Genomic DNA, 27435 nt, shown 5'->3' with positions numbered 1-27435 from the left:
ATCCATCCATCCATCCATCCGTCCGTCTTCTTCCGCTTATCCGGGGTCGGGTCGCGGGGGTAGCTGCTTCAGTAGGGAGGCCCAGACGTCCCTCTCCCCAGCCACTTGGGCCAGCTCCTCCGGGGGAATCCCAAGGCGTTCCCAGGCCAGCCGGGAGACATAGTCCCTCCAGCGTGTCCTGGGTCTTTCTCTGGGTCTCCTCCTGGTGGGACGTGCCCGGAACACCTCACCAGGGAGGCGTCCACGAGGCATCCTGACCAGATGCCCGAGCCACCTCAACTGGCTCCTCTCGACGTGGAGGAGCAGCGGCTCTACTCTGAGTCCTCCCCGGATGACTGAGCTCCTCACCCTATCTCTAAGGGAGAGCCCAGACACACTACGGAGAAAACGCAGCACCAATCCACCTATCTATCCTCCCCAACCCGGAGAAGGCATTTTTTTTCCCCAAATCCACTTTGGTCTTATTTCTTTCTACTGAGGCCTTCCTGTTCTTCTCATAAACATGAACTTAGATCGCTTCTTGCGACTCTCAGCCATGTTCAAAGTATACATTGAGAGCAGCGGAGCTACAATGAACGGCTAACACTGAAGCTAGCCGCTAAGCTAACAGGATACTGAAACACTAGAAGTGCACATGCATGTGGTAAGGGCAGAACCAAAACCAACCAATCCCTGCCCTTCGGTCACAAGGGCTAAGATTTGTCAGAGTTTTTACAGACCTGCAGCTCCCACAGAGATCGTTTTTTTTAACCTCTTTTTTCTAAATACATACTGTATTTACTACTTTCAGGATGAAAGGACAATTGTAACCAGTATAACAAAAAGTGTTTCTGAACAGGATTACCAACTATAGCTTTAAAGCCTCTTTCTTCCCCGTCATGATGCTTGCTTTAAAATTCAGCAATCTGAATTTGTTAAGATGCAGAATTATACTGACATGCTACCATGGGGTTGGATAATTTGCTTTCTGAACTGGTGTTCTAACAAAGTGGCTGGTGAGTGTATATTTTACTGTCTATATAAAATGTCTCTCAATCAACATAAAGTGTGTAAATATCTCCTTCTGTGTCTTTCAGCTTGAAGCAGCAGGCAAAAATGGCCGAATATTGTCGCTCTATTTTCGGAGAAGCGCTGCTGATTGATCCTCTGGACAAATACCCTGTAGGAAATCCAGACGGCTGCTCCGTTTCATGCTGTGGTATTGAAGGTAACCTGCGCTAAACGCGGTTCTCCCTTTGGTATGTTGTGTGTCTGCAGCTGGAGGCTGGCGTCACCCTGCCCAGTCCTCAGGAGCTGATGGGCAAAATCCTCATCAAAAACAAGAAATCCCACAAACCCACCAATACCACCGACACCAAGAGGCTAATTGACCAGCCTGCCAATCAGAGCAACGAACCCGTGTCTCCTAGCAACAACACAGGAGGTATGACACAAAGACAATAGACTCGGAAATCCACATGATACATGCTCAGCTGCGACAGTCAGGGGAAAGAAATTGAAAGTAATTTACTTTGCAATTTGTGAGGCTGCATCAGCTGCAAGAGGACGCAAAATGTCAGAGTCAGGATTCAAATTAAATGCTTTTTGTACCAATTTGTGGAGTTGTTTTTATCCGGCAAATGCAAATATCCTGGCAAATAGGAGTCACTCGGAAAGGTTCAGCTGTCCTTAGAAGGGAGAGACAGAAAGCAATTGAATGTGTTTTGTAATGAATAACGGCTTTCTCAGGGCTCATGTGTGTTTATCCTAACCTTTAGCCTGAGAGGCCCTCAGATGTCTTTACATTCATAGCCCTGCATCTCATCAGGGATGCCTCAGTAATGAGCCAGACATCCCAGATGAGATCAGAAGAGCTGAACGGCAATTAAGGGGAAGTGCAGAGGGAAATTAAAGAGCCGTATTGACATGTTTGGTGTCCAGATCCTGAAAACAGGTCTTGGACTGAAGATCCCAGCTACGGTGGAAAAGCAGAGCAGGACGTTTGCAGAAATTCCTTCCAGTGTGTCCCTTAAGATGTAAAAGAAATTGCTTATTTTTTTATCTGAGAGCGGCTGTAGGGCATTTGCTCTGATCTTTCAGGTTTTCCTGAGGTATCGATCATGCCTTTTGATTTGTTTCTAGGTAAATTATGAACAGCTGAAGTAAAACTGGCTGAGCTTGCTCTCGTGAGGCCTTGCAAAAGTATCCCCACACCATTTTGTGTAGTATATTGTCACAGGTTCTCAACTGGTTGAAGATCTGGACTTTGACTGGGCCATTATAACGCATGGATGTGCTCTATTATGACTCTGGGGTAGAATTGCCCGAGTCTCAGGTTATTTCATGCTTTTAACAGGTTTTCTTTCAGATTGGTCCTGTATTCTTCTCCATGAACTGACTAAAAGCATCCTTGCATGATGCCACCACCGTGTTTCAACATGGGGAGGCTGTGTTCTTCCTACGCTCAGCATTTTCATGTTTGCTGAAAACTTGGATTTTGGACTCGTTTGCACCAACTTCCACCTGTTTGCTGGGGCCCCTACATGGCTTGCAGCAAACAGATCAGATGACGCTCTTTCTTGTCCCTCTTCCATAACGGCCAGATGTGTGTAAAGCAGAACTAACACGTTCTCCTGGCGACAGATTCTCTGCTTCCTCTCCAGAGTGACCGTGGACCTGTTGGCTTCTTCTCTGACTAATGCTCTTCTTGCACAGTCTGTCAGTGCAGATGAATGGCCATGTCCTGATGGGTTTGCAGGTTGTGCCATGCTCTTTATGTTTTCAGAACGAAGCATTGAACAGCGCTCTGTGAGATGTTCAGTGCTTGAAATATTGAGTTAAACCCTCAGCCTGCTCTGACCTGCCCGACGTGCTCAATTACTGTTTGGTTACGCCGGATTTTATTTATTACCACCAGAGCCAAGATTATCAGAGTTGTATTTGTGCAAAAACCTGAAACGCCTGTTTCCTGTTTTTTTTTCTCTCCCTACTTCACAGTTATGTAACACCTCGAGTTGCTCTGTCACATAAATCCCAAAGAAACCGAGAGCTAGGGTCCGCATAACAAATGCTGGAAACTTCAAGTGGTATGAATACTTTTGCAAGGCACGTTATCGCTGCTTCATATTGTTTTACCATTTTTCAGTGAGCGTTGTGTGTTGACGCTAATCAAGCTGTAGAGGTGCAGCCTTTGCAGCGAGGCGGCCCGTCCAGCCGCCGATGACGCATCCGCCCCATAGCCAGTCAGCCTCGTTGCTTCCACAGAGTCACGTTTCATTCTGGTTCTTCTGTGCAAATGAGATGGGACAAGGAGCTGATGGAGACATATTTAATTTTAACAGACATGGAGGCTGAGAGTGAAGAAGATGATGATGATGAAGATGATGATGGTAAAAAGGTCAGTGGGGACATTTTAAAGAGCTGACAGAGGGCCACCCTCACTGCTGTCGCCCTTTGTTACTGTTCACAAGCGATGTGTGCTTTCACAGCTTTGTTGGTTCGTCCTACATGCTGGTGCCGCTGTTGATCTTGTCGTGAATGCTTTTTGTCCACCGTTGTCCCTGCAGCTGCTCTTTATTTGTCATCTGTGCTGTTCCTGATGTGTCATTTCCTTTCGTTTTGGTCCCTGTATTCGGTGTCTGGATGCAACCCTTTACCGGTGCGGTTTCTAAATGAACGACTTTGGCCCTCATCCACGCAGCCTGGTTCTTTGCCCACCTGTTGTGCCCTTGCTCTGTGTCTGAGACTCATTCACAGAGCAAAGATCTCTAATGATATGCTGCGGTAAACACGCAGATCAAGTGCAGCAGGTCTCTGCTCTCGTCTTCTTACAGCTAACCTCTATCCTCACATCGCTTTTGATTGGACCCAACGTTGTTTTAGCAAACAGCTCATCGCCATACACAAATACTCTAAAACAAAAGGAATTTGAATAACTAAACACAGCTAATATTACAAATATATTTCCAAAAACAGCATTTCCCAACAAGCATCTCTGGGCCTTAGTTGAGCCCACTGGTTATGGGCAAAGCCGTCCAGCTGGACTTACAGTATGAAACAGCCTTTTCTTTTAGTCTGGTGACAATCACTGCCACCCTAATATATTTCAGCACTTCTTCTTAAACCAAGCCTTACCAGATTTTACAACGTGCTTGAGGCTCGTTGCCCCCTGAGATCCAGGGATGCCCACGTTTCACCTTCCTCACAGACAACATAACATTGTCTACGAGAAGCTCCTGAATCCTTGATCGAACCCATTTTGCCCTCCATTCGCAGCCAGAGAAGGCAAAGCAACCCCAGACCATCACTGGGCCACTGCCATGCTTCACAGTAGGCATGACATCCTTTTCTGCTTACATCCTTCTTCTTCCTCCAGACACACCGCTGAGCCACTGATCCAGAACATTCAAGGTTTAATTCAACAGAATCCACTTTAGGGAGTTCCAATCCCTCTTTGGCTTGTTAACATAGCATTTCTTGACCTATTCATATTTCTAACATGGAAAAAAATGATACCATCAGCAGTCCAGGTCTTTTTAGGTCCATCCATCTCGAGCACCTAAGGGTGAAGCCCCTAACTGGTGACATCAGTACACCTGATCACCTAATGGGAGTCCTGGAGAACATTCCCCTTCAGCAGGTTGAAGTATTTTGGGACTGACTGCAGCAGTTATTGAAAGTAAGAACTAGCGTTGAATTTGTCATTTTACTTTTGATGAGCCATTTAAGATAATGATGTGTAATTGATTTATTCCATCCACATAACTGTGAATTTTGCCAAAAAACCTACCATGCAGTCAGAGATGAGCAATAGTTCAGTTGCAACAGGCCGTCTGCGACACCTACTGCTGGTGTTCTGCAGGGTTCATTGTAGCGCGTGGGCATTAACCGAGGCATGCTGTTCTGATGGGTATGGTGAACCATTAGAACTACGGCACAAAAAATGATGAACAGAAACAGAACTGAATCCTCTCGGCTCCGCGTCCTGACTCCAAACTGGAACAACAGGGAGGAAGCACATGAAGCTGTTTCTAAATGTATAAACGGTTCAGAGATGTTAACAAATTCGTTAGCACCCCTCAGTAAAAAAAAAAAAAAAAAAAGCCTGGGACAGTTTCAACTTTTATTACAATAACATTGCATTTGTTTCACATCAGTTTTCTTTCTTTTTTTTTCTTGTTGTTTGAAAAATGCAATGTGTAGTTTGAGCATATGAATGAAGTGTGGGGTAAAGAAGAAAAATCCGCGTAAAGAAATTAGGAAATAATTTTCAACAAAATGACCGGAGGCCGAATTATTGGTCCCCCTCCTGTCAAAACTTCTCACAACCCCTCCCCCTGCTGAGCACCACCTTCTTCTGCTTCCCCCACATCCCACGGTGGTTTCCCACAGAGAAGATGATTGCAGATTTTAGAAGAAGCAGGAGCATGTCAGAGACTGTTCCCGTGTTGAGAGGAGAAGCGGAGTCAGGGGAAGAATTAAAGAACCTTTTGGTTCACCTGCTTAACAAACTGGATCGGAGAAGCTGGAGCGAGCAGACAGCATGTCTTGAGGAAGCGTAGTTCCTGCAGTATTTACAGAAAGAGGTTGCAGATTTTCTATGACCCTGTTATGGACTGTGCAATCTCATCTGTAGACATCTATCAGCATAGCAGCATCAGGGCCAGTAAATAAAATGTTAAAATCTATTAATAAAGAAACGGGATGAAGAAGTCTGCTCATGAAGTCTGAGCATCGACTTCACAACGCAGTGGTCCAACGACAGAGCGCCTCCAGTTGGAGATGACCCTTCAGATCTGCTGCAACAACAGAGCGCTGGTGCTCATCCTTCATCTTCACAAATATAGCTGTCATGACTCTTCTTCCTCTTCCATGGTGAGCGCTCCCTCAGCGTCTGCTTTCCCCGTGAAAGCAATAAAGCACAATTCAATCAAGTCAAATACAGTTGAAATAAACTGACCTGAATAGGGTAATGAAGCGTAACATAGCATTGCATAACATGACGTAATGTGACATGACATAACACAGCATATGCAGTTAAATAAGATGAATGGTGTACACTCAGAGGCCACTTTATTAGGTACACCTGTGCAGTTGTTTGCCAATATGTTCGGTGAATCGGTCAATCACCCCACGGCATTTAGGCATCCAGACGTCCTGGATGCCTAAATGTCCAAATCAGGCTGCCGGTGATGCTGTAATATTGTAAGAATATTACTCTGGTCACCATATCTTTAACTGATGACCCCACAGCCTACCTGAGCAGTGTTGCTGACCCTCCCTCTATGACCACACAGCACCATCGTCTTGTGGCTGCTTCCACCGGGATGATGCCCCACATCACAAAGCTCAGGTCAGCTCACACCGGATCGTGAACATGGCGGCGTGTTAGCTGTCACTCCGGCGGTCTCCCCGGGGACCAAACCTAAATCTGCTGGAAGCCCAGTGAGATGTGTAGGATGGGAGATTCACATCGTGGATTGATTTGGGGAAATGAAGTTGACGCGCCTGCAGCAACTGTGCGATGCTCTCGTCTTAATGTGGAGCAGAACCTGCGGGGATTGTTCCCAACACCTGGTTGAAACGATGCCATGAACCGAGGCAGTTCTGAAGCCGACAGGTCTGACCCGGTACCAGAAAGGTTTAACTAGTGAAGTAGGCGGCGAGTGTAAGCTGCGTTTCTGTGTTTGGCTTGAATCGACTACTTGGATTTCACTTCAACTGTGTGCTCATTTATCGGTTGTTTTTGGTTTTGCTCATATCTCCACTATATAAAAAAAAACCTACATGTTGTTTCACTGCACAACACCAAAGTTGTGCATTTGTTCTGCATCTCTGTTGTACAAATGGCAGCTGCTGCCAAAAACGAACTTCATGCATGTTGTTTTGGCTGTAGAGATGTGTTTTTACCAAAGCAGCCGCTTTGATCGTGTCGTCTCTCACTGTTCAACTCTCTATCTGCTGGCCTTCATCTCAGGGCTCCGCAGAGCGAGAGGCTATTGCTACAGAGGAGATGTCAACTCTGGTAAACTACGTCCAGCCGACCAAGTTCAACTCCTTCGAAGCATCAAAGAGTAAGAGAGCAACACGCGGGGAACGCGCTGCCTCATGATCCTTGCAACACAGTTTGAATGTTGGATCTTTGTATTTCTAACTTTGCCGCATTGCTTTAATATGTTTTGCCTCATTATTTTTTTAAAATGACAGGATCAGTGGGGGGTGGGGGGAAGCATTTAGATTAGAGCTTCATCATATTCACTGAGAATCTGGCAGTTCAGGTCCTATTTCAGGATGTAAGATCATCTGAGGCAGTTTTCCTAAAACTGATGTGGGAAGGAGGAAAGTGATGTAACCAAAATAATTGCCCAGAAATGAGCTCATTGCTGTTTTCTCTGTGTGTCTAGAGGCGGCCCGCTGTTACCACATGTCGTCTTTTGTGGAGACCAAAGCCTTGGAGCACCTCACAAAGTCACCAGTGGAGTTCGTGGAGTATCCTTGGCAACCGATACGGCAGCTGCTGAACCCCATGGCAACCAGTTCTTTACTTTGTTTTCCTTTTCCTCTTTCAATGCTTCCTTTTTCTTCAAATGTCAAAAATCTGTATGAGTCACGCAGGAACTTTAGCGTTAGTTTTTATTTAAGCTCGGGTATTTGTGTCAGCTTGCAGGGGAGGCACTTCGAGGGGAATGAGTCCATTTAAACATCTATAATTACAAACATTTACTTTCCGGACAAAAAGAAAGGAATCAACACTCTTTATAGTAGATGTTTGTCTACATGGCCTGAAGGAAATGTAATGGATGTTGTGAATAATTCTCTTGTCCTTTACCTTAACTTCCCATTAACAAGATATAATAAATCGCAGCTGAGTCGCATCTACCCAAAAGGAACCAGAGTCGACTCGTCAAACTTTATGCCTCAACTGTTCTGGAACGCTGGATGTCAGCTTGTGGCTCTTAACTACCAAACTATTGGTAAAGAAAAAAAAAATACAGTGGAAAAAGCTGAAGAACAAAGGGGAATTCTAACTCGCAACCACCCATCCTTCCTGGCTTCCTGTGTTTCACCCAAAAACCTGAAAACAAATCAGACATGGGAAAATGACTCTAAAGAGCCAGGAGGAGCATCAATCAATCAATCAATCAATCAATCAATCAATCAATCAATCAATGACACAAACTTGATTCATGGAACATTTTACACACCCAGAGTGATCAAAGTGGTGTACAGGCCCATAAAATAAAATAAATAAAAACATAAAATAAGGAATAAAACACAACACCTACAGTAAAGCCAATATAAAAAGAGCAGTTAAAGCAATACAAAGATTAGAGAAGAAAATGACTAATAAAACTTGCCTGATTCTTCCACTCAACTGGAAAACTTGAGATCCTTTAATGTACTGGCCAGGATCATTCCGAGGTTTGGGAGCCGTAACAGAGAAAGCTCTTTCTCCTTGGCTCACAAGTCGAGATGTAGGAACACTGAAACCAGCAGGCTCCCCGACCTCCGAGTTCTACTGGGGCCATGCTTGTGTAGAACATAAAAAGAGAAAAAAAGGAAATCTTAAAAGCAGCCCTAAAACAAACAGGCAGCCAGTGCAGGGAGGAAAATATGGGGGTAATATGTTTATGTCTTGTTTAATCTGTCAGTCGATGGGCATCAGCGTTTTGGACCTGCTGCTGATGACGGAGAAGAGAGTTGTCCGTACCAGTCTAGATGTAACAAATTAGTGTATCACACTTTCTAGGGAACTATGATTTATGTTATGATTTGATTTTAGAGAGCAACCCCAGAACGAATAAGCCAGGCTGGACTGCTGCACTGAGCTGTTTATGAAACTTTAAAGTAGCTATCCAAAACTGGGGTGCCAACTTGGGGTGCCAAGACTCAACTTAAGACAAAACTTAACAAGAATGTCACCCTAAAATGGATTCTCATCAATGCCAACCTCAGTAGGGCTGCCTTGAATAGAAAGCTTAGTGAAAGGTGCAGGTAAAACAGTTTAAAACAGGTTCTTAGTATGTTTGAAAGTACAAAACAGGGATAAAAAGATTGCTATTAGCTTAGATAACAGTTCGCCTGGGTGCTAAGCATATTCATTAGCAAATTCTGCTTGTTTTTGAAGCTTACTAGAACATATTAAGTTCTATTAAATCAGATCAAATGAGTTTTTATGAGATTATCAGATCCAGGTTCAGTTTTCAGAGGTAGATACAACATTGTTATCCTTTGACACATGATAATGGTTCACAGTCGTCTGCTTCAGTTCGTGTGAAGGAGTTTCTGATTTTATTTATTTTTTTCTGCCTGTTTCTTTCAAGAAGTGTCTTTTATAGCTTTTATAGCTTTACATCAAAGTTAATTTGTACATCTTTATCCTTCAAAGTCTTGTGCCAAAATCTCTTCTGAGTTCTACTAAGTTGCTGCTTTGGTACCACTAGTAGTAAAAAAGGGTTGAAAGAACAGATCTGGATTAAACTGTTTTTAAAATACAGTATATATGTAGAATAGTGTAGCTGGGGCCTCTGTCAACAGTTTTCTGCTCATCCATATTATTTTAATAGCAGTAAACAACCTACACAGCATAGACCAGACTGATTTATACTAAGGCTGGACAATTAATCGCTTTTGCAATGTAACCAAAATAAAAAAAAAAAACACAATTTCCAAATCACAGAGGTCTGCAGTTTTTGACGATGTAATAATTAATGGATGAGATGCTTCCTTTAGGTGTTGGTAATATGTTTAAAGTTGGTTTGCCTCCACATGGCAGGGAAGAGAGTTGCAGCAGTTAGATCATTTAAATGTTTTACTTGTTTTAGAGTTTATATAATCAATTCTTTTTTTACCAGAAACTTTCAGGAATCTCACCATAGCATTAAGTACCGGTCAACTTATTAATACATAGACTTACTTGTTGGTTGCACTTTATGTTCAACAAGGACTGACGTCCAACTCAGCAAGCTCTTCTATTGAATACGAATATTCTGATTAATTAAAAAGACTGTCAAACTTCTTGTTTTAAATAGTCCTCGTTTACAAACGCATTTATCTACAGGACATTTTTGTTGCTTGTGGTTAATGCAGAGAAAAGTCTAAATCAATTGCAGTCGTAATTATGGCTGAAATAAGCCGCAATTTAGATTTTTGGCAATATATATACGGTTTTATTTCAAAGTCATTTAGGTCCTACAATCTCTCCCACTGCAATGAAACAGAGTAGCCTCAAATGTCTTAATGCTGCTAAACAAAATGAGCTTTTTGTTCCAGATCTGTCTATGCAGCTGAACCTCTTCATGTTCGAGTACAACGGCCGCAGTGGCTACAGACTCAAACCTGAGTTCATGAGGCGTCCAGACAAACACTTTGACCCTTTCACAGAAAACACAGTGGACGGCATCGTCGCTAATACTCTCTCTGTGAAGGTAGGGTCAACTATGAAATCCGTTTCATACTAACTTATAATAATGAAGACCTCCATATAAACTGCGCTTAGCCTCAATACTGAGCCTGGCTCCTGTGTGGCAGGTCATTTCAGGCCAGTTTCTGACCGAGCGGAGGGTGGGTGTGTATGTGGAGGTGGAAATGTTTGGACTCCCTGCGGACACCAGGAGGAAAGCTCTGAAGACCAAAACCTCCCAGAACAACAACGCCATCAACCCAGTGTGGGACGAGGAACCCATCGTCTTCAAGAAGGTGAGGGACGACAGAGAATCGACCGAGTCGCATCAAGCGCTGCTTTCAGATGGATGACTTCTAATTACATGCAGGTCATTCTTCCAACTCTGGCCTCGCTGAGAATTGCCGCATTTGAGGAAGGAGGGAAGTTCATTGGCCATCGAATTATTCCAGTGTCTGCCATCAGACCAGGTCTGTAGTCACTCCGTCATCCTCAGGTGCTTTTAAGGTGTTGATCTATGGGATCTTCGTTCAGATCTGCTCTCATCTACTGATATCAGTTATGGGATAAAAAAACAGAACAAACACTGAAAGCAACTAATAAGCTGCAAAAATTGTTTATTGCAATTCTTCCCTTTTTTCATTAGCAGTCTGCTAACTCACAGATAGACTTGGCATGTTATTCAGACACTGACAGTCGTCTTAAAAATGTCTTGGCTCTCGCTGTGTTTAGTATCCCACTCAGGTTTAAAGACATGATATGACTTTTATTCAGAGACGTGTTGATTTATTTTTTGTGGTTATTTGACTGTGTCTCAACCGATTCAGCTGCAAGGCTTTCCTGCCAGGTTTAGATGTTACGTAACCTATTTTTCTTAATATTCTGAATGTACCTTCATCAGATTATGCAGTGTTGTTGAAAAGCGTTTGGCCTTTTACTGATTTCTCTTGTTTTCTTGTTTTTTACACTTAGATTTGTCATGTCATTAAACAAAGAGTGCTATCACACAAAGACAAGCTGAGCCATTCGGGGGTGGTGGTGGGGGGTGGGGGGGCTTGTCTTTGTGTGTGGATGATGAGTGTTCTCCATCTGGGTTCTCTGGTAGAGAGCACAATTCTGGATTACATTTGCTATTGCAAGCAGTCCCATTAAACAACAGCTACCATTTCTGATCGTAGCTGGTTGCATACCTTCCAAAAATGTAATCTTTTGGCAAATGTGCAACAGGCCATTGTGTTCTCTTTGGCCAGCAGTGTTTTGCACCTTGGAACCCTCTTGTGGATGCACTGTTCTCCCATTCTCTGTCTTATAGTTGCATTGTGGACACAAGTGAGTCCTGCAGTGCTTTAGATGTTGTTCCGGGTTCTTTTGTGACCCTCCAGATGAGGTGTTGATGTGCTTATGGAGTAATTCCAGTTGGCCGCCTACTCCTGGGAAGGTTCACAACTCTTCTGTGTTTTTTCCATTTGTTGGAGAACGGTTCTCACTGTGGTTCAAGAAAGGGTTTTGGAACCTTTTCTCGACTGACAGAAGTCAACGACTTTGTTTCTACGCTTCGGGGATTGATGCGTTTATTTTGTAGAGATTATAGCCTGCTGCCATTCGTCAGACAGGTCCTATTTAAGGGATTTCTTTAGTTCAAAGGTCTGGTTGTGAAGTGGTGTAGGTGATGCTAGAGAAATTCATTCACCTTTCAAAAAAGATTCTCAAAGAGCCCGGTTGGTTTGGAGAACTTTCTGGTCTCCTAATAAATGAAAATGGTATTTAAAAAACAGCATTTGTGTTTACTTAGGTTAATCTTGGTATTAAAATGATGATCTGAAACATGTACGTTTGTCGTGAAGTGCAGAATATTATGGTAAATGTTTCCTCTGCAGGTTATCGTTACATCGGCTTGAGGAGTGAGAAAAACCAGTCTCTGATTTTGCCTGCTGTGTTCGTCTACATTGAAGTCAAAGACTACGTCCCCGACACATTTGCAGGTAAAAGCGTCTTTAATTCCCTCTGACGAGTTGTAAATCCAATCCTGGTCCTGATTGATGGCGATCCATTGTTGCTTCATTAAAACTTCAAGTTGATCCCAGTTTTATTGATTCAGTTTATCCACCAGCATAATGAGAGAGTTCTTAAATTGGTTGAGATGTGGAGGATTATTTAAAATGTCTGATCTTGGAGACACGCATTGATCCGTTCTGCCTCTTGACACTTTGCTCCACCCTCCTGTATTATAGACCGATTGATGGAAGAAGTTGCTTTTGAGGATGTCTTAATCCTGCTCTTTATTCATGGAGGTATTCGTGACAGATTGGAAGGACACAGGACTCGTGGTCTCTTACCTTTTCTGGATTATTGAGAAGTTCCAAATAATTGGAAAAAGGATTAATCAAAGAAAACAACTTTGGATCAGTCTTCTGTTGTCCATCTTTGTACTTCCTGCAGAATGTCGATCTGTCATTAATGTTTTTCATGGCAGAAGTTGCTTCTTTGGTGCCCGTATTTTTACCAGGCCATTGTCCAAAAGGTCTACTGCTGCCTGTAACAGGCTAACAGCACTGATGGCCATTCTGTATCACATCTCTATAAGAGGAGACAGTCCTGAGGTTGGCTTGGACTTCCTGAATTCTTCTTCTCTGCTTGTGATCATCTAGACAACTATCAAGTGCAAGATTTTCAGCACCAGGTTTCTTATATACTGCATGAGGCCATTTTTCGGAAAGCAGTGATGGCTGCATGCTTTCCTTTGGATGCAATCCTTGCTAGCAACAGGTTAAAAAAAAACGTTGCGCAAAACATTTGTGCCATTGCCAACACATTTTGTGTCATCAACTCCTAAAAGGACTGCTAGCAAATATACAAGCATCATTTTCTACCATGTATCAATCATATGATTCTACAACAGGGAATCAAGAGGCACCAACATGTCTTTCAGCTTATTGCTCAAATAGCTTCTTGATAGATTACTTTTACTTTTTTTTAAATTCACTTTACCACAAACATAAAAATCTATTTGTTAAGATACCATCAGTCATACTGCCATTTTTTGCAACATCATATAGTAACTCCAACCGACTAGACCGATTTGTTAAAGTTTCCTGGACTGCAGACTTCACAGCTCCTTAGAGCCACCCGCAGGACACTTATGTAATTGTTAGTGTACTTAGTCTCTGTTGGGAAAGGTTCTTTATTACAGATCTTTTAGAGTTTTCAAAATAAACTAAAAATGTTGTACTGTACATATGGTGTGTATAGACTGACAAAATAAAAATAAAAAACAGCTCTGTGAAGCTGTGAAGATAAAAGTTCTGAGATTTTAGGCCAACATCTACATCAGCTGTGAAATGTGCACACCCAGCTGCAGTCATCTGTGTCCCTACCGTCCCTCCAGATGTGATCGAGGCTTTGTCCAACCCGATCCGATACGTTAACCTCTTGGAGCAGAGAGCTAAACAGCTGGCATCTCTGACTCTGGAGGACGGCGAGGAGGAGGCCCAAACCGAGGTAAGACTTTTAATGCTACTTACCGTTTTTGGTGACCGCACAAGTAAATTGATGACAACATTTTTTCTGATTTCCAGGATGAGACGGATCCAGGAGCAGAGCGCAAGAACGACCTGAAACCAGCGCCACTGGAAAATGGACTTAGTCCCACCTCAGGGCCGGCGGGCCACACCCCTATTGCTACAACGCCAAAGGCCTCTGCAGCCAATCAGCAAGCAGCTACAACAGGTATGAAAAAAAGGACATTTAAAATCTAACTTACTAAAATCCTAACTGGATATTTTAGTTAATAAATGTAACAGATTTCATGCTTGCTTTGTTTGTTCTTGTTGTTTATTTCTGAACTGTAGAAGCAGCCAAACCAGCAGCAAAGACTGAAGATCTGGTTTTAAGTGTTTTGATCGGTAAGGTTTTAATTTTTGAAATTCTTCATCTTTGAAGCATAATAAATACGCTGAATCAGTTGCTAGCATACAGCGCTGTAAAGAAGTCCCATTACAGATTTCTGCTATTTTTGCTATGGTGTCACTGTGAAATGTTTCAAATCATCAAAGACATTCTTCTATCAGACAAAAAATCTGAATATATACAAAATACAATTTTCAATTCATTATTTCATTTATTAACCTATCCAGACCAACCTGGCTGAGCTGAAATCTGGGTTTGGTTTCTCTAGCCACACCCAGATCTGTTTACTGCAGACCTGTCAACCCAGAAATCACTTGTTCACACGCTATGTTCACACTGCAGGGAAATGCGACCCAAATCAATGTGACTGGCCCGATTCCGATCTTTTCACCCCTAAAAAAAATCTGATTTGTGCCACTTCCATATGTGCTACTAATTTGCATACCTTTAAGATTTTTTTTCAAAGTGTCCGCAGTCTGAACGGTCATGTCGCATGACGTCATTATCCGTCTTTTTACGTCACTCTCCTGTCACTCACCAGACAGAAGTTTGATGGCGGTCCTATTTAATAATTGTATCAATGACCACCTCAAAAAAAATCAGATTTCAACAAAAAATCTGAACGCAGAATTCAAGATCTGCATTGTGAACGTAGCCTTAGATAGAACCTGTCTGACAGCATGAAGTAGGCTGAAAGAATTACAGGTTACATCTTTCAGACTGGAAAGGGTTAGAAAAGCCTTTGGGAACAGCAGAGAGAGCCACTATTTATAAATGGAGAAATGACGGAGCAGTGATGAACCTTCCCAGGAGCGTATCGATCACTCATAAGTGACGTCATAAAAGATCCCTTTAAGACATCAAAAGAACTGCAGGCCTCTCCTGCCTCAGTTAAGCCCAGTGTTGCTGAGTCAGTAATAAGAAAGAGAGACAACAATGACATTCATGAGAGAACTCCACAGCCAAAAACACTGCTGACCAAAAGGGAAACAAAGACGCTTCCCAAAAACATCTGCGATGAACCTGGCAGGTGTGCATCTCATTCCCTCTAGCGTACCGCTAGCTCATTTCTGAGACAGAACATCAGACATGGAGGCAGTAGTGTGGTAGCTTGGTGGGGCCTTGCTGCTTCAGGAACTGGACGACTTATGGTTCTGGATGGAACAATAAATCCTGTCCTGTGACAGAAAAACCCTAAAGAACAGTGTCTGTTTATTGGTTCGTGACTTTAAGCTTAAGCGTACTTGAGTTACGCAACAAGACAATGATCTAAAGCGCTCTAGCTAGTCCACCTATGAGTCCCTCACCACCCACCCAGCATGACTCAGCAAAAACCACCCAGAAACGTAGGGTGACCCAAAAAGCTAAAGCTAAAAGCAAAAAGATAGATGGTCAGGTATCACAGCACATGATTACAGCTTTTGCCACCACATATAAAAGGGGGCAATTACTTTTTCAGTTAGCAACAGGTAGGTTTGGAAAGCTCTTTTTAATTACTATCTGAAATCTACAAATGAAAAATCCTATGTAATGTTTGACCAGGTTACCAAAGGCAGAAGAAATGAAAGGGAAATCTACTTTTCTCAAAACTGTAATGAAACTAATAGCAAAAACACAATTTGTTTCAGCTTAGCTTTGTCAAACAATGTTAATATTTGAATGAAGTTAGATAGATGTTAGATTAAATTATTTGTCTGTGCTTGCTTGGCACAAAAGTAAAATTGTCTGTTATCCTAATGAGTCTGTGTTTTTGATGGGAGCTTGCATAAAATTGTATTAATCTGATGATATTCTGACAGATATCCCAGCATGCACCTTGGACGCCCTGCAGCAGTCCAAGGTTTACCAGAAGGAGCAGAGACGTCAGTTCAAGGAGCTGAAGGAGCTGGTCAGGAGGCACCAGAAGAAGACGTCAGAGCTCCTCCGAGAGTTCAGCAACAAGTATAAGAAGACGGCCAGGCAGTGCAGCAAGAGCAGGTGCAGAGAGCTCCTCAGTGGGTTGAAAAAGAAAACAATCACTTCAAAGGTGTTTTTATTGCCATATATGTGTGCAGCATACATGTATTGCTTTAAGACTCACAGTACCTAGCAAAACATGCACATCTGTTGAACTTTTTCACCTTTTGTCAACTTACAATAAACCTTTCATGTAGCGTACCGGGACTTTAACAATCTTAACAGTATTTTGTGCATTTTGTAGACAGCCTCTTTGGTTCCAAACTTTGGAGAACTGCAATTCGCTGGAATTGCCGCTGCATGTCTTTTGGGGGTTTTACTTTACATTCTTTGCACATCCAGAGCCAATTCTTGTTCACCAAGCAGCTCAAACGCTGCCAAACTGGACTGAAATCATCTGTCAACAGCAGTTTCTAAGTCTCACCACAGATTCTGTTGGATTTAGGTCTGGACACTTTCACGCATGAACAGATTTTGATCTGATCTGCTAGCCTGGCCAGCCAGACTGATTTACGTCCTATACACGCCGTATCAGTCTGGTAAGGAGCTGGTAGGGCCCGGTTTCAAAGGCGGGACTAACAGGGTCAGCGTCATCAGGTTAGAACCAATCGGATAACTCCAGATGTGACGCTAAAATCTCCAAGTGACGCGCTCTGTTTTTGTAATTTTCAGCGAAACATGTTATGCTATCGAGCAAACTCTCTGTTGAACAATTTTTGATGCTTTTGAGGATACATGGTGTACTCACATGCACTTTCTTAATCTTCCAAGGCACCAAGCAACAACAATATCCATATGTATCTTGATTGTTATGGTAGCAGAAAAGCACTGCTGCATTATGGGTAATTCTGCTGCTTAAACTGACACGTTGTAAAGTGGACCAATCGCAGCTCCTGCGCTGTGATTGGTCCAGCCTGTTTTGGGCCGTAGGGAATGGAGCCTTACCAGACTGATTTACGCTCCGTGTAATTAAGTCTGGCTAGCCAGGCTACTGATCTGCACCATCCCGTCGTCGCTTCGGCTTTTTGCTTGCATTCATTGTCCTGCTGGACATTGCAGTCTCTTTTGAAGTCTCTAACAGGTTTTCTTCCTGTATTTAGTTCCATCCTCCCATCATCTCTGACCAGCTTACTTGTCCCTACTGGAAAAAAAAAACTCACCACAGCCTAATGCTGCCAAAGTTCAGCTACACCTTTTCTAGGCATGTTACTGTTTGGTATGTAGGCATAAAATGTTTGTTTCGTTCTCTAGCTCAGTGCTTCCCAACCTTTTGTTGCGTAAAAGACCAGTTTAATGCCAGACAACATTTTCATGGACTGGCCTTTATGGTTTGGTGGATAAAAATAAACATGCATCAGGACTGAGTCGTGGATGGATGTAACAGAGAGAATGTGACTTTTTTTTTTCCAAAGTAAAACATTGTTCAGACTCAGATGATAAATAAAACAGACATAATACAAGTTATTCATTCTTTCTGTGCGTCCCAGTACCAACCCGTGGCCCGGGGGCTGGGGACTACTGCTCTAGCCGACCAGTTGCATCTTGGTCCAAATTTTTGCTGTATCCACTGCAGGGCCTCCACTTCTGGCTGTCATTCCACAACATGTTCCTTCCTCCGTGAAGGCCAGATGTGTAGAGTTGACAGATAAGTTTTACAGTCAACAGATTCTCCTACATGAGCTGTGGGTCCCTGCAGCTCCTCCAGAGTTCCCATCTGCCTCTTGGCTGTCTCTCCGGTTGTTGCTCACTGTCTCCGGTGTGCCAATTCATGTACAGATCATCTCATGGTTGGCTTGCAGTTGTCTCTAACTCCTCCTGTTTTCAGACGATGGATCGAACAGCTCTCTGGGAGATGCCCACAGCTTGGGAAACTGTTCTACAACCTAACCCCGCTTTAAACTTCTCCACAGCTTTCTCCCCGGCCTGTCTGCCGTGTTTCTGCTTTCCCGCGATGCCGTTTGTTCACTGATGTTCTCCAACAAACCTCTAAGGCATTTGCAGATTCACACTGAAACTAAACAAGATGCTGTGAACTCTAGCTACTACTGAATACATGCACGCACACTTTGTAGAAAATAAATTGTAGCACACAACTTATATTTGTCTTGGTTTGAGACTTTATAATGACAAGATCTAGAAATCTTCAACAGGTACAAATACTTCTGCAAGGCACTGTAAATATAAATGTTAGGTTAACATGATGAGGCCGTTGTTTTTTTTTTTTTTTTTTTCAGGGGTTCATGTTCGGAGAGTGAGAAAGACGAGCGTCTTCAGCAGCTGAGAGACGAGCAGCAGCAGCAGCTCCTCGCTCTGAGGCAGGAACAGTACTACAGTCAGAAGTATCTGCAGAGAGAACACATTAAGATGGTAAAGTCGGACACTGCAAACATCCACACATCTAAACCGGGCCTCTGTGCCAGAACGATTGCACGTCTCCTGACGGCTCAGCATGTTTCCTGTGATGAGACTGAAGGGTTGTGAGGATCTCTGTTTCCTTCAGCTTACAGAGCGACTGACCGGTCTGGCTGAGGAAAGTCACGCCTCCCAGATAAAGAAGCTCAAAGATATCTGTGACAAGTAAGAAGAGCAAAGCGGTCAATGAAATACTCGTTTACAGGTTGATCCTTTTTAATCTTGATGTCTGTAAAACCAGGCTTCTCAGCCTGCTCCGCTGTAGGACTGGACTAGATCACCAAAACCAGGGTTCCTACTCCTACAGGAACAGTCTGGGGGAAAATATTGGATTTGCTTTAATTTTGTTGCAGATATGAAAAAGTTTAGGAGAACTATGGAAAATTTTTGTATTTAAAAATACTTCATTTGATAAATATATAAACATTTCCTAAAAAATTAATCCATCTGTTTGGCCACCATTCATCCTTCTTCCCTCCCTCTGTCCTTCATCACTTCTTTTCTTCCTTCTTTCTGTCTTTTTTCATTCTTTCTGACCTAACTTACTGCTTCCTTCCTTTCTTTATGCCTTCATTTTTTTGCCGTCATTTCTACCTTTCTTCTTTCTTCGGTTCTTACTGTATTCTTTTTTTAAAATACTTTTTACAATACAGTTTTACCCTTACAGAACATGCCAGGCATACTGTAGCGTGGTCAACATCTACTGAAAAACAAGAGACCCCCCAAGAGAGAAATATCGGCCAGACATGTAGAAATGTACTAATTAGACTTACAGAAACAATTTAGCTGCAATCATCAATGTATAACATGTAAAAAGTTCAGCCTAGAGTCACATCTGCTCATACATGTTGACCACACATGTTGGTGTCACAGCAAATGTGGGATAATCACACCTAATAACAGCATTTCACTTTCTCGCTTTTAATTATGGGTGGGGTAAAGTTCCAAGTTGGAAGAATAGGTTTGTTAGCCACCAACATCCCAAATTGCAATGCCTCCTGCATGTTGTGCGGTAGATCAGAGGTCTCTGTAGAGCACATGAAGATGGTCGGCTCGTGGTTAGGATGAAGGTCTCTGGAGTAAGCTTTCGACTGCTGCTCAGATCCAGCTAACCGAAACCTTTGCAGTTCAGGGAAGAACCAAAAAAGATGTGCTAGTGACCCATCAGCAATATGACACCTATCGCACACAGCAGACACCGATGGCAAAATCACATGTAACTTTGTTGTAAAGCAATGCATTCTGTGCAACACCTTCCACTGGACTAACCTATCATGTAAGTTAACAGAGCAACAATGGACCGGAGACCTGCTCCCAAGGTTCTGCTGATAATTCACAGCTCAAGTCCCAGCCCCACGCTTCCCTAATGAAAGCAGAGGAAACTGGATTAGTGAAATGAACCAGAAAACTTGCTATTAACTGTCTGGAGTCCCTTCTCTCTCTCTGGACTGCAAACACCACGTCCCACCAAGCTGGCAAGAATAAATGATTTTGACATCTGGGGGCATGCATGGAGACACTGGGAACCCGGAGAGCCACTTTTATCTAATTTAGGATTTGCAGGGAGTTTTCCACAGTGACACTTTGTTGAAGTAACTTAGCTGGTGGGGTGGAGTCAGATAACAAAAAAGCAGGAAGTGAGGGCTGTTCAACAGTGGCAGCTTCCTGCTGTAGTGACTTCTCCTCAGCTTTAACACCTCCACGCTTAAAGTAGGTAAGAGTCCTGGGCTCCACCAAAATACACTTAATAATAGCTCCTGCTCCTTGACCTTTCATGGCGTCAACAGTACAAACTCTGTCGTGGAGAGGAAAGGAGCTTCAGACCACTGTGGCGATTTTGGACAGTCTTTAACTTCAACATCATTATGTGACAGAAACGCACATGGATGATGCGAGTCAAATCTGGGCCTAATGCCTTTCCGACAATAAACCACAAAGTGTGCAATCTCTTCTCTCGTGACATTTTTGTTGATTTTCGTGAGATGAATGGGCTTATATCCCACAATCCTTTGCGTCATGTCACGCAAAGGATTGTGGGATACCTTAATGGTTCTTAGCGCCAGTAAAGGACGTTGTGGGGTTCCCAAACAAAAATAGCTGCGGGAGGGAGAACACAGGCTCCTTTTCCTACCTCCTTCCTTACTGACAGCACTACTCAGAGAGTAGTACTTATCATGGTGACCGCTGACACACTTCCGCTTTGGCTAAAGAGTCCTTGCTCTATAAGGGTATTTGGACTCCTGGAGTTAGCAGCACAGTAGTAGTGGTTAAAACTAAGCAAGCCCAGACCTCTCTTTGTGGTATGTTTGTGAAGATGAGCCTTAGACATCCTGTGTGATCTGTGGCCCCACACAAGGGCCTTACAATAGAACCAAGCTTCTTAAAGATAAATGCATTTAAGCATCAGGGCGAGTTCTGAAAAAGGTATAAGGAACCTAGGTAGGCTTACCATTTTTAGTGCATTTACCCAACCAACCATATTCAATTCAATTCAATTTTATTTATATAGCGCCAATTCATGAAACATGTCATCTCGAGGAACTTTGAAAGTCTGAATCAATCATATTATACAGATTGGTCAAAAATGTCCTATATAAGGAAACCAGTTGATTGCATCAAAGTCCCGACAAGCAGCATTCACTCCTGAATGAAGCGTAGAGCCACAGGGAGAGTCGTCTGCATTGTACATGGCTTTGCTGCAATCCCTCATACTGAGCAAGCATGAAGTGACAGTGGGAAGAAAAACCACCCATTAGCGGGATGGAAAAACCTCCAGCAGAACCGGGCTCAGTATGAACGGTCATCTGCCTCGACCGACTGGGGTTACAGAAGACAGAGCAGAGACACAACAAGACAGACAAAAACAGACACTGATCCAGTAATCTGTTCTACATTAGATGGTAATAGCGGGTGATCTGTCTTCTTTGGATGATGTCACAGTTAACAGAACGTCAGACCAGGTGTACCTACTATGAAGAAAAAGAGAGAGAACAGAAAGTTAAAGCAGAAATGACAACAGTCATTTCAATGTGATGCAATGCAAAACTGGAGAACAGTAGAAATCAGCAGAGTGAGAAAAATAGGCCCTGATGTCCTCCAGCAGCCTAAGCCTATAGCAGCATAACTATAGAGGTAGCTCAGGGTAACATGAGCCACTATAACTATAAGCTTTGTCAAAAAGGAAAGTTTTAAGATTAGTCTTAAAAGTAGACAGGGTGTCTGCCTCACGGACCAAAACTGGGAGTTGGTTCCACAGGAGAGGAGCCTGATAGCTAAAGGATCTGCCTCCCATTCTACTTTTAGAGACTCTAGGAACCACCAGCAGACCTGCAGTCTGAGAGCGAAGTGCTTTGTTAGGAACATACGGAGCATAGAGAGGGGCAGTCAAAGACTCGATATATGTTTGAAGTTTTCCTATAGATTCTGTAAAGTTAGATTTGAAGAGATGCTTGTGATTTTTAGTCAGGTTAAGCCCCAAACAGGTAAAGCACTTCATAACTCTCAAAAGCAGGTTTGTCAGGAAGTGATCTGTGAATTGGTCTGTCAGGGGCAGGAATTCGCTATTCTTGCAGTTTATGGTTTAACCAGAGATGCTCCTGAATGAATATATGTATTCTGGTAGGATGGGGATGGAGAACACCAGGTCAGCAGAATGGACATGGAGATCGTCCACATACAGGGTTCTAACGGTCTCAGTGCTGCCTGATTTTTTTTATCCTTAATGGAGCAACAAGTAATAATGACACCTAGTGTTTGAAATCGGAACTACACACAACCAGGAATTTTTATTTGGACAGAATGAGCATGTTATGTTGTATTCTGTCTTGTTTCTGGTCCGATTCTCTTACTGGCTTTCCTGTTTGCAGGCATCTGCTCTTTTGCCAAAATAAAATACCAAATGTTGCGCTGTTGTAGGAACCCTTGGAACTCTCATATGATTGGGTCAGGAATCAGGAAGTAAACTCAGGCCACACATTGCACCAAAGTCATTCCAAACTGTAGGTTTAGACTAGGAAAACTTAACTTGTTGATGGAGAGGACTGATTGTTTATAGGGAATGTTACTTCCATCCCAGTTGACAAATGAGAATGATTTTGGTTAATTTTACACTAAATATCTTACTTATTGCTCCTTTAATATGTGCCCTCTAATATCAATAGCCAGAGGCTCCAGTGCAGTTTTAAACAGCAGGGACAATGGGTCCCCCGGCACATGCAATGTTGTAGGCAGAACGGACCGGATTTATCCCCGTGCGTCAGAATGGAGGCTTTTGGATTGCTGGATAATATTTGAACCCATTGTACAAAAGTGTAGCCAAAACCAAATTTAAGTGTTGCAGTTAGGTAAGGCCACTCAGTCATATCAAATGCCTTATAAACATCTATAGACAAAATACCTACCCTCTCCTTTTTGACTTATCCTGCATATGTGATATTAAGCATTTTACAGAAATTACAGAAGGAGTACCTGCCTAGAATCAATCCTGTTTGGTCCAGCTGAATGATACTGGCAACATCTTTAACCAAGCCAGTTTGCCAGAACCTTTGCTATTTTTTTTAAATCATATTTTATAATAGGGTAATGGCCCTGTAGCTACCTGAGTTTGTTTCATCCTTTAATGAAGCTGTTTATTCTTAAACGAGTCACGGATGATTCTCAACAATGAGGGTGCAAGTATGCCCTGAAAGGCTTTTTTTTTTTTTTTTTTTTTTTAAATAGTCCGGCTGCTTTACTGGTTGGGAACGCTCTGGCAATTCCACTGTACCTGAACACTCTCCTGTACCTCAGATGGTGAGAAATCTGAGTCCAGATCTGAAATGTGACGCAAGTGAATCAAAGCCCTCCTGAGAAGCTGCTGATTTAGGAGTGAAGATTTTTAAGTAAAACTCTTTGAAACGATCATTGAGGTCCTTTAAGTCAGTGAGCATCTCTCCAAATTTAGATCTGATCTTAGAAATAGCTTGATTTGCTTGTTCTCCTTTCAACTGATCCTTGCCTGTAACTTCTGTGGTTTCTCACCAGCTCAAAGTGGCTCGGTTTAAGTTTCAGCAGGGACGTTGCCTATTTGTTCTCCCAGAGTTGTTTTATTCTCCTACTTTAATTTAACTGACTTTCACTAGAGCAGTTCCGTTGTTTGAAGTTCCTTTTCAGCCTCTTCCAGTCTGCCTCGCCGCTTAGAGCTTGTCAGTGTTGCTTCATTGCAAATGATTTGCTTTGAGGGTTTCTCACTGTACTGTCTCATTCACTTTGCTGCTATTGTTGGTCTCAAGGAACTGTGATATGTGTCCGGGGATACGTGTTTTAAAATCCTGGTCTTTAAGGAGATAGAGGTTAAAACGTCAACTGTAGGCTTGTCTTGGTGTGCACAATATAAGATAATCGCTCTGTGTATTTAATCTGAGTATGTGTGAATAAAAGGAGCAACTATGATTGGATGGGTGCTGCAGTCTCCAAATATCCACCACCTTGCTTGACATCATCATATTCTTGATGGTTGATAGAGCATTAAGTGGGTCCAGATAGCAATTCTAGTAGCCCCCTATCACTAAGGGGGTTAAATCATCATCCTGATCAGTTTAAACACCGTTCAAAAAGAAAGCTGGGTCATCCATATTTAGCCCATATATTTTCACTAGTGTAGCAGGAAACAACAAGCTAGACTTAGGAATGAGGAACCTGCCATTTTGGTCAGCTGTAGATGACTGAAATTTAAATGCCGCAGCCTTCTGTCACGAATCAGAGACAGGTGGACCCAGTATTCAACCAGACAAGCAGAGGTTAGGTTACCAAAAAGCAAAGTAAAAACGGGACCCAATAACCCAAAAATAACAAAAAAAAGCAGTCACTGACAAAACTATTAACAAAAACTGGGGACAGGCTAACCTAGAAATCCAGAGACAAACAGGGTCAGATAAACAGGCAAAGAAAGCTGGACTAGACTCACCATTTGGGCACAGAAAAAACAAACAATGATGTGGCAGATTGCAGGGGGCAGAGGCACGTATAAGTAAGGGAGTGATCAGGTGAATGGAGTGAAACTAATTAGTGACATGGGTGGAGCTGATCGGGAACAGGGAAGTGCTTGGGAGTAAAACTGAAGCCGATTGGATGGTGACTGGTGAAGGGGAGTGACAGGAAGACAAAAGAATGCTGGCAGGTGAACTGAGTTTAGACTGGTGACAGAAATGGTCTGAGCAGGCCGGATAAACTTATAACCTAAAACAAAATCAAACACTAAGACAGAACCTAAAATAGAAACTGAACTTAAGGCAGGAGAGTGAAGTAGTTGATCAAATAACAAACAAAAACCATAACCAAATCCAAATCATGACACCTTCCGGAAGAAAATGGCAATACCTTTGTAAATTCTAGATGTAAATGTGGATGGAAGGATCTGTGTGATCCAATTAGCCCTAGGTTTCCTGTGCTGAGTGGCTTTATTGTGGGTTTGTTGTTAAAAAATATATAATGTAAGATTTCAATGATGCAAATATAAGAAAACTTTGTTTTGATGATCTAAACTGCATACGCTCTAAGAGACCAGGGATATGAAATCTAGAGCACTATTTGTATGTGGCACCCCTTGCATTAGAGTGAGATACAAACGTAACATCCAGTCTGGCAGCCAGTGTCAAACAAAACAAAAAAAAACACATCAGCTTCAGCACCTCACTGAAGCTCCACCATTGCACCATCATCTCCACAATGCAGTCGGGGAAGATTAAGATTTGGTTAAGGTCTCATTGAGTCTCCTTCTCCTATGTTAGATGCAGCTGTGTGATTATCACGCGTGGTCTGGATCCTTTTGGGGGTGTTGGGCCATTGTATATGGTGCGCTCTGTCAAAAAATTACCGGTTTGGTGAAGTTGTCATCTCCCCATCAAAAGTGTTGAAAAAGAGCAGCTTTAGCTAGTAAGATTTGGTGTGATATGAGGAGCTCTAAAAACGGGTCTATGCTGCTATCATCTCACCAGCACTTCCTGTTCCTGCTTTCTTCTTTCCTTCCTCCCTTCCTTGTGTATTTCTTTCCTTGTGTCAATCATTCCTTCCTTGTGTCCTTTGTTCCTTTCTTCTGCCAGTCCTTTCCTTCTTGTAGTCTATGTGTTTAAAAGCTTCGCCTCTGTGGAAGTATGTGCTATAAATTCATGGCACTGGAAAATTCTGGAGGTTTGGCATGAAAAACATATAAGTACCCTGTGAAAATGGTTTCCCTCTTTTTGAAAAACACATTCCGTCACATTTCCCTGTATAGACATAAGATAACCTGAAGTAATCCCACTTTGCTAGTAAAATCTAGATTAATGCATACATATAGAGCTCTTAGAAATCTTCAGCCTAATTTGTCTGACATTTCTGCATTTTACTTCTTTTTTTAATTATTATTGCTCTGGTAAAAATCCTTTGTTTGTGTGCCTTCCCCATTTAATGTCTCTTTCTTATGTTGTTGTTTTTTTATAAAGTTACCAAATGGCTGCCTGGAGACCCTGTATTCCTAAATTCCCATTACTTTACAAAGGCGGAAGCCATAGAGACGCAGAGTTGAAATCCTGACTAGGAAACCAGGCACAGAAACCACAAAAAACAAAGAATAAGACACCAACTATTGTGTTTTCCTTCAGTAAACCAAAATAAATGGCATTTAATAACAATGATGTTCTCGTCATATCTTTCTCCAGAATAGTGTATTTCAAAAGTATTCAATGAATGTATTAATTAAAAAGATGTACAGAAGTAGTGAAGTGACCTATGGTTTTCAACATTTTTACCAACTAAAGTCTGATTTTTTTTATTGAAATGTGAGCTGCGTGGTGTTCATTCAGGCCAGTAATCTACGTGAATAGTACAACCTTGCAAGGAGCTGTTGGTGATCTACTCTCAACACTGTGTGGTTTAGCTGATCCACAAATCAGGAGAGGTCAAACATAGAACAAACAATCAGGTCTGCAGAGAAGATCATCAGGGCTGACCTTCCCTCCATCCTGGCCGTGTGCCACTCTAGGGTCAGAAAAAGGGCAGCCAACATGTCTGCAGACCCCACGCACGCTGGACACAAACTGTTTAGACTTTTAGCTTCAGGTTGGCACTGCAGAGCGCTATTTTTAAAAACCAGCCACCTTACAGTTGCACTGCTGTAAAACAAGATAAGAACATTTGTCAGTCATATGGGTTTTCATGTTGGCGGTGTTCCCTTTGTTCCTGGTAAAGTGTTTTCTATGCACTACGTAACTATCGGCTCAAACGTTTCTTCTTGCTGCTGTAGGGAGAAGAAGGAGCTGAAGAGACAGATGGATCGACGGAGAACTGAGAAGATCAACCAGGCCAAGACCAAAGAGAAACATCTGGCTGAGGAGTACGACCTCTACACACACACAAAGGAATACAGCATTCTTTTCTGACCATAACCGGAGCATCCTCTACCTTAAGCACTGACCTGTACAATTAACAATGTGCCAGACGATACAATATCTAACCGTGAACTGGTCAAGCTCATTTCATCTTTCTGTGTCTCAGGGAGAAGATTGAGATCAACAAGTCCTACGTCAACGAGGTTGTACAAAACATCAAGCGGGTGAGCAGTGGTAGAGCAACTTATGTTCCAGGGATTGATTCCTAACCTTTTATAGACACCGAATAAGGTTGGGAAGATTGCCGTCTTTTCCCACTCATAAAAAAGTGTTTTTGTCCTCAGCTTGAAGAAACTCAAACCAAGCGTCAAGATCAGATGGTGGAGCAGCACAATGACCTCCTGCAGGAGATCCAAGACCAGAAACCAAAGGTAA

General features: G+C 42.6%; 1 protein-coding gene across 1 annotated transcript in view; it reads left to right on the top strand.

Moving 5' to 3' along the window:
• The window catches only part of LOC105933351 (1-phosphatidylinositol 4,5-bisphosphate phosphodiesterase beta-1), a 55659-nt gene that overhangs the window by 23951 nt on the left and 4273 nt on the right, over positions 1 to 27435 (top strand). The window contains exons 13-31 of the mRNA XM_012872835.3: positions 1077 to 1161; positions 1258 to 1423; positions 3321 to 3376; positions 6956 to 7052; positions 7383 to 7467; positions 7828 to 7952; positions 10252 to 10406; positions 10510 to 10677; positions 10752 to 10851; positions 12259 to 12363; positions 13767 to 13879; positions 13957 to 14107; positions 14230 to 14283; positions 16087 to 16264; positions 18478 to 18610; positions 18744 to 18820; positions 26916 to 27005; positions 27167 to 27224; positions 27345 to 27431. Coding sequence (XP_012728289.2) covers positions 1077 to 1161; positions 1258 to 1423; positions 3321 to 3376; positions 6956 to 7052; positions 7383 to 7467; positions 7828 to 7952; positions 10252 to 10406; positions 10510 to 10677; positions 10752 to 10851; positions 12259 to 12363; positions 13767 to 13879; positions 13957 to 14107; positions 14230 to 14283; positions 16087 to 16264; positions 18478 to 18610; positions 18744 to 18820; positions 26916 to 27005; positions 27167 to 27224; positions 27345 to 27431 — 2083 coding nt within the window. The remainder of the gene's footprint in view (positions 1 to 1076; positions 1162 to 1257; positions 1424 to 3320; positions 3377 to 6955; positions 7053 to 7382; positions 7468 to 7827; positions 7953 to 10251; positions 10407 to 10509; positions 10678 to 10751; positions 10852 to 12258; positions 12364 to 13766; positions 13880 to 13956; positions 14108 to 14229; positions 14284 to 16086; positions 16265 to 18477; positions 18611 to 18743; positions 18821 to 26915; positions 27006 to 27166; positions 27225 to 27344; positions 27432 to 27435) is intronic.

The sequence above is a fragment of the Fundulus heteroclitus genome, chromosome 22, assembly GCF_011125445.2.
Source record: "Fundulus heteroclitus isolate FHET01 chromosome 22, MU-UCD_Fhet_4.1, whole genome shotgun sequence".
Classification (NCBI taxonomy): Eukaryota; Metazoa; Chordata; class Actinopteri; order Cyprinodontiformes; family Fundulidae; genus Fundulus; species Fundulus heteroclitus.
Note: the sequence above shows the minus strand (reverse complement) of the source record. Positions and strands in the feature narration are given on the sequence as shown.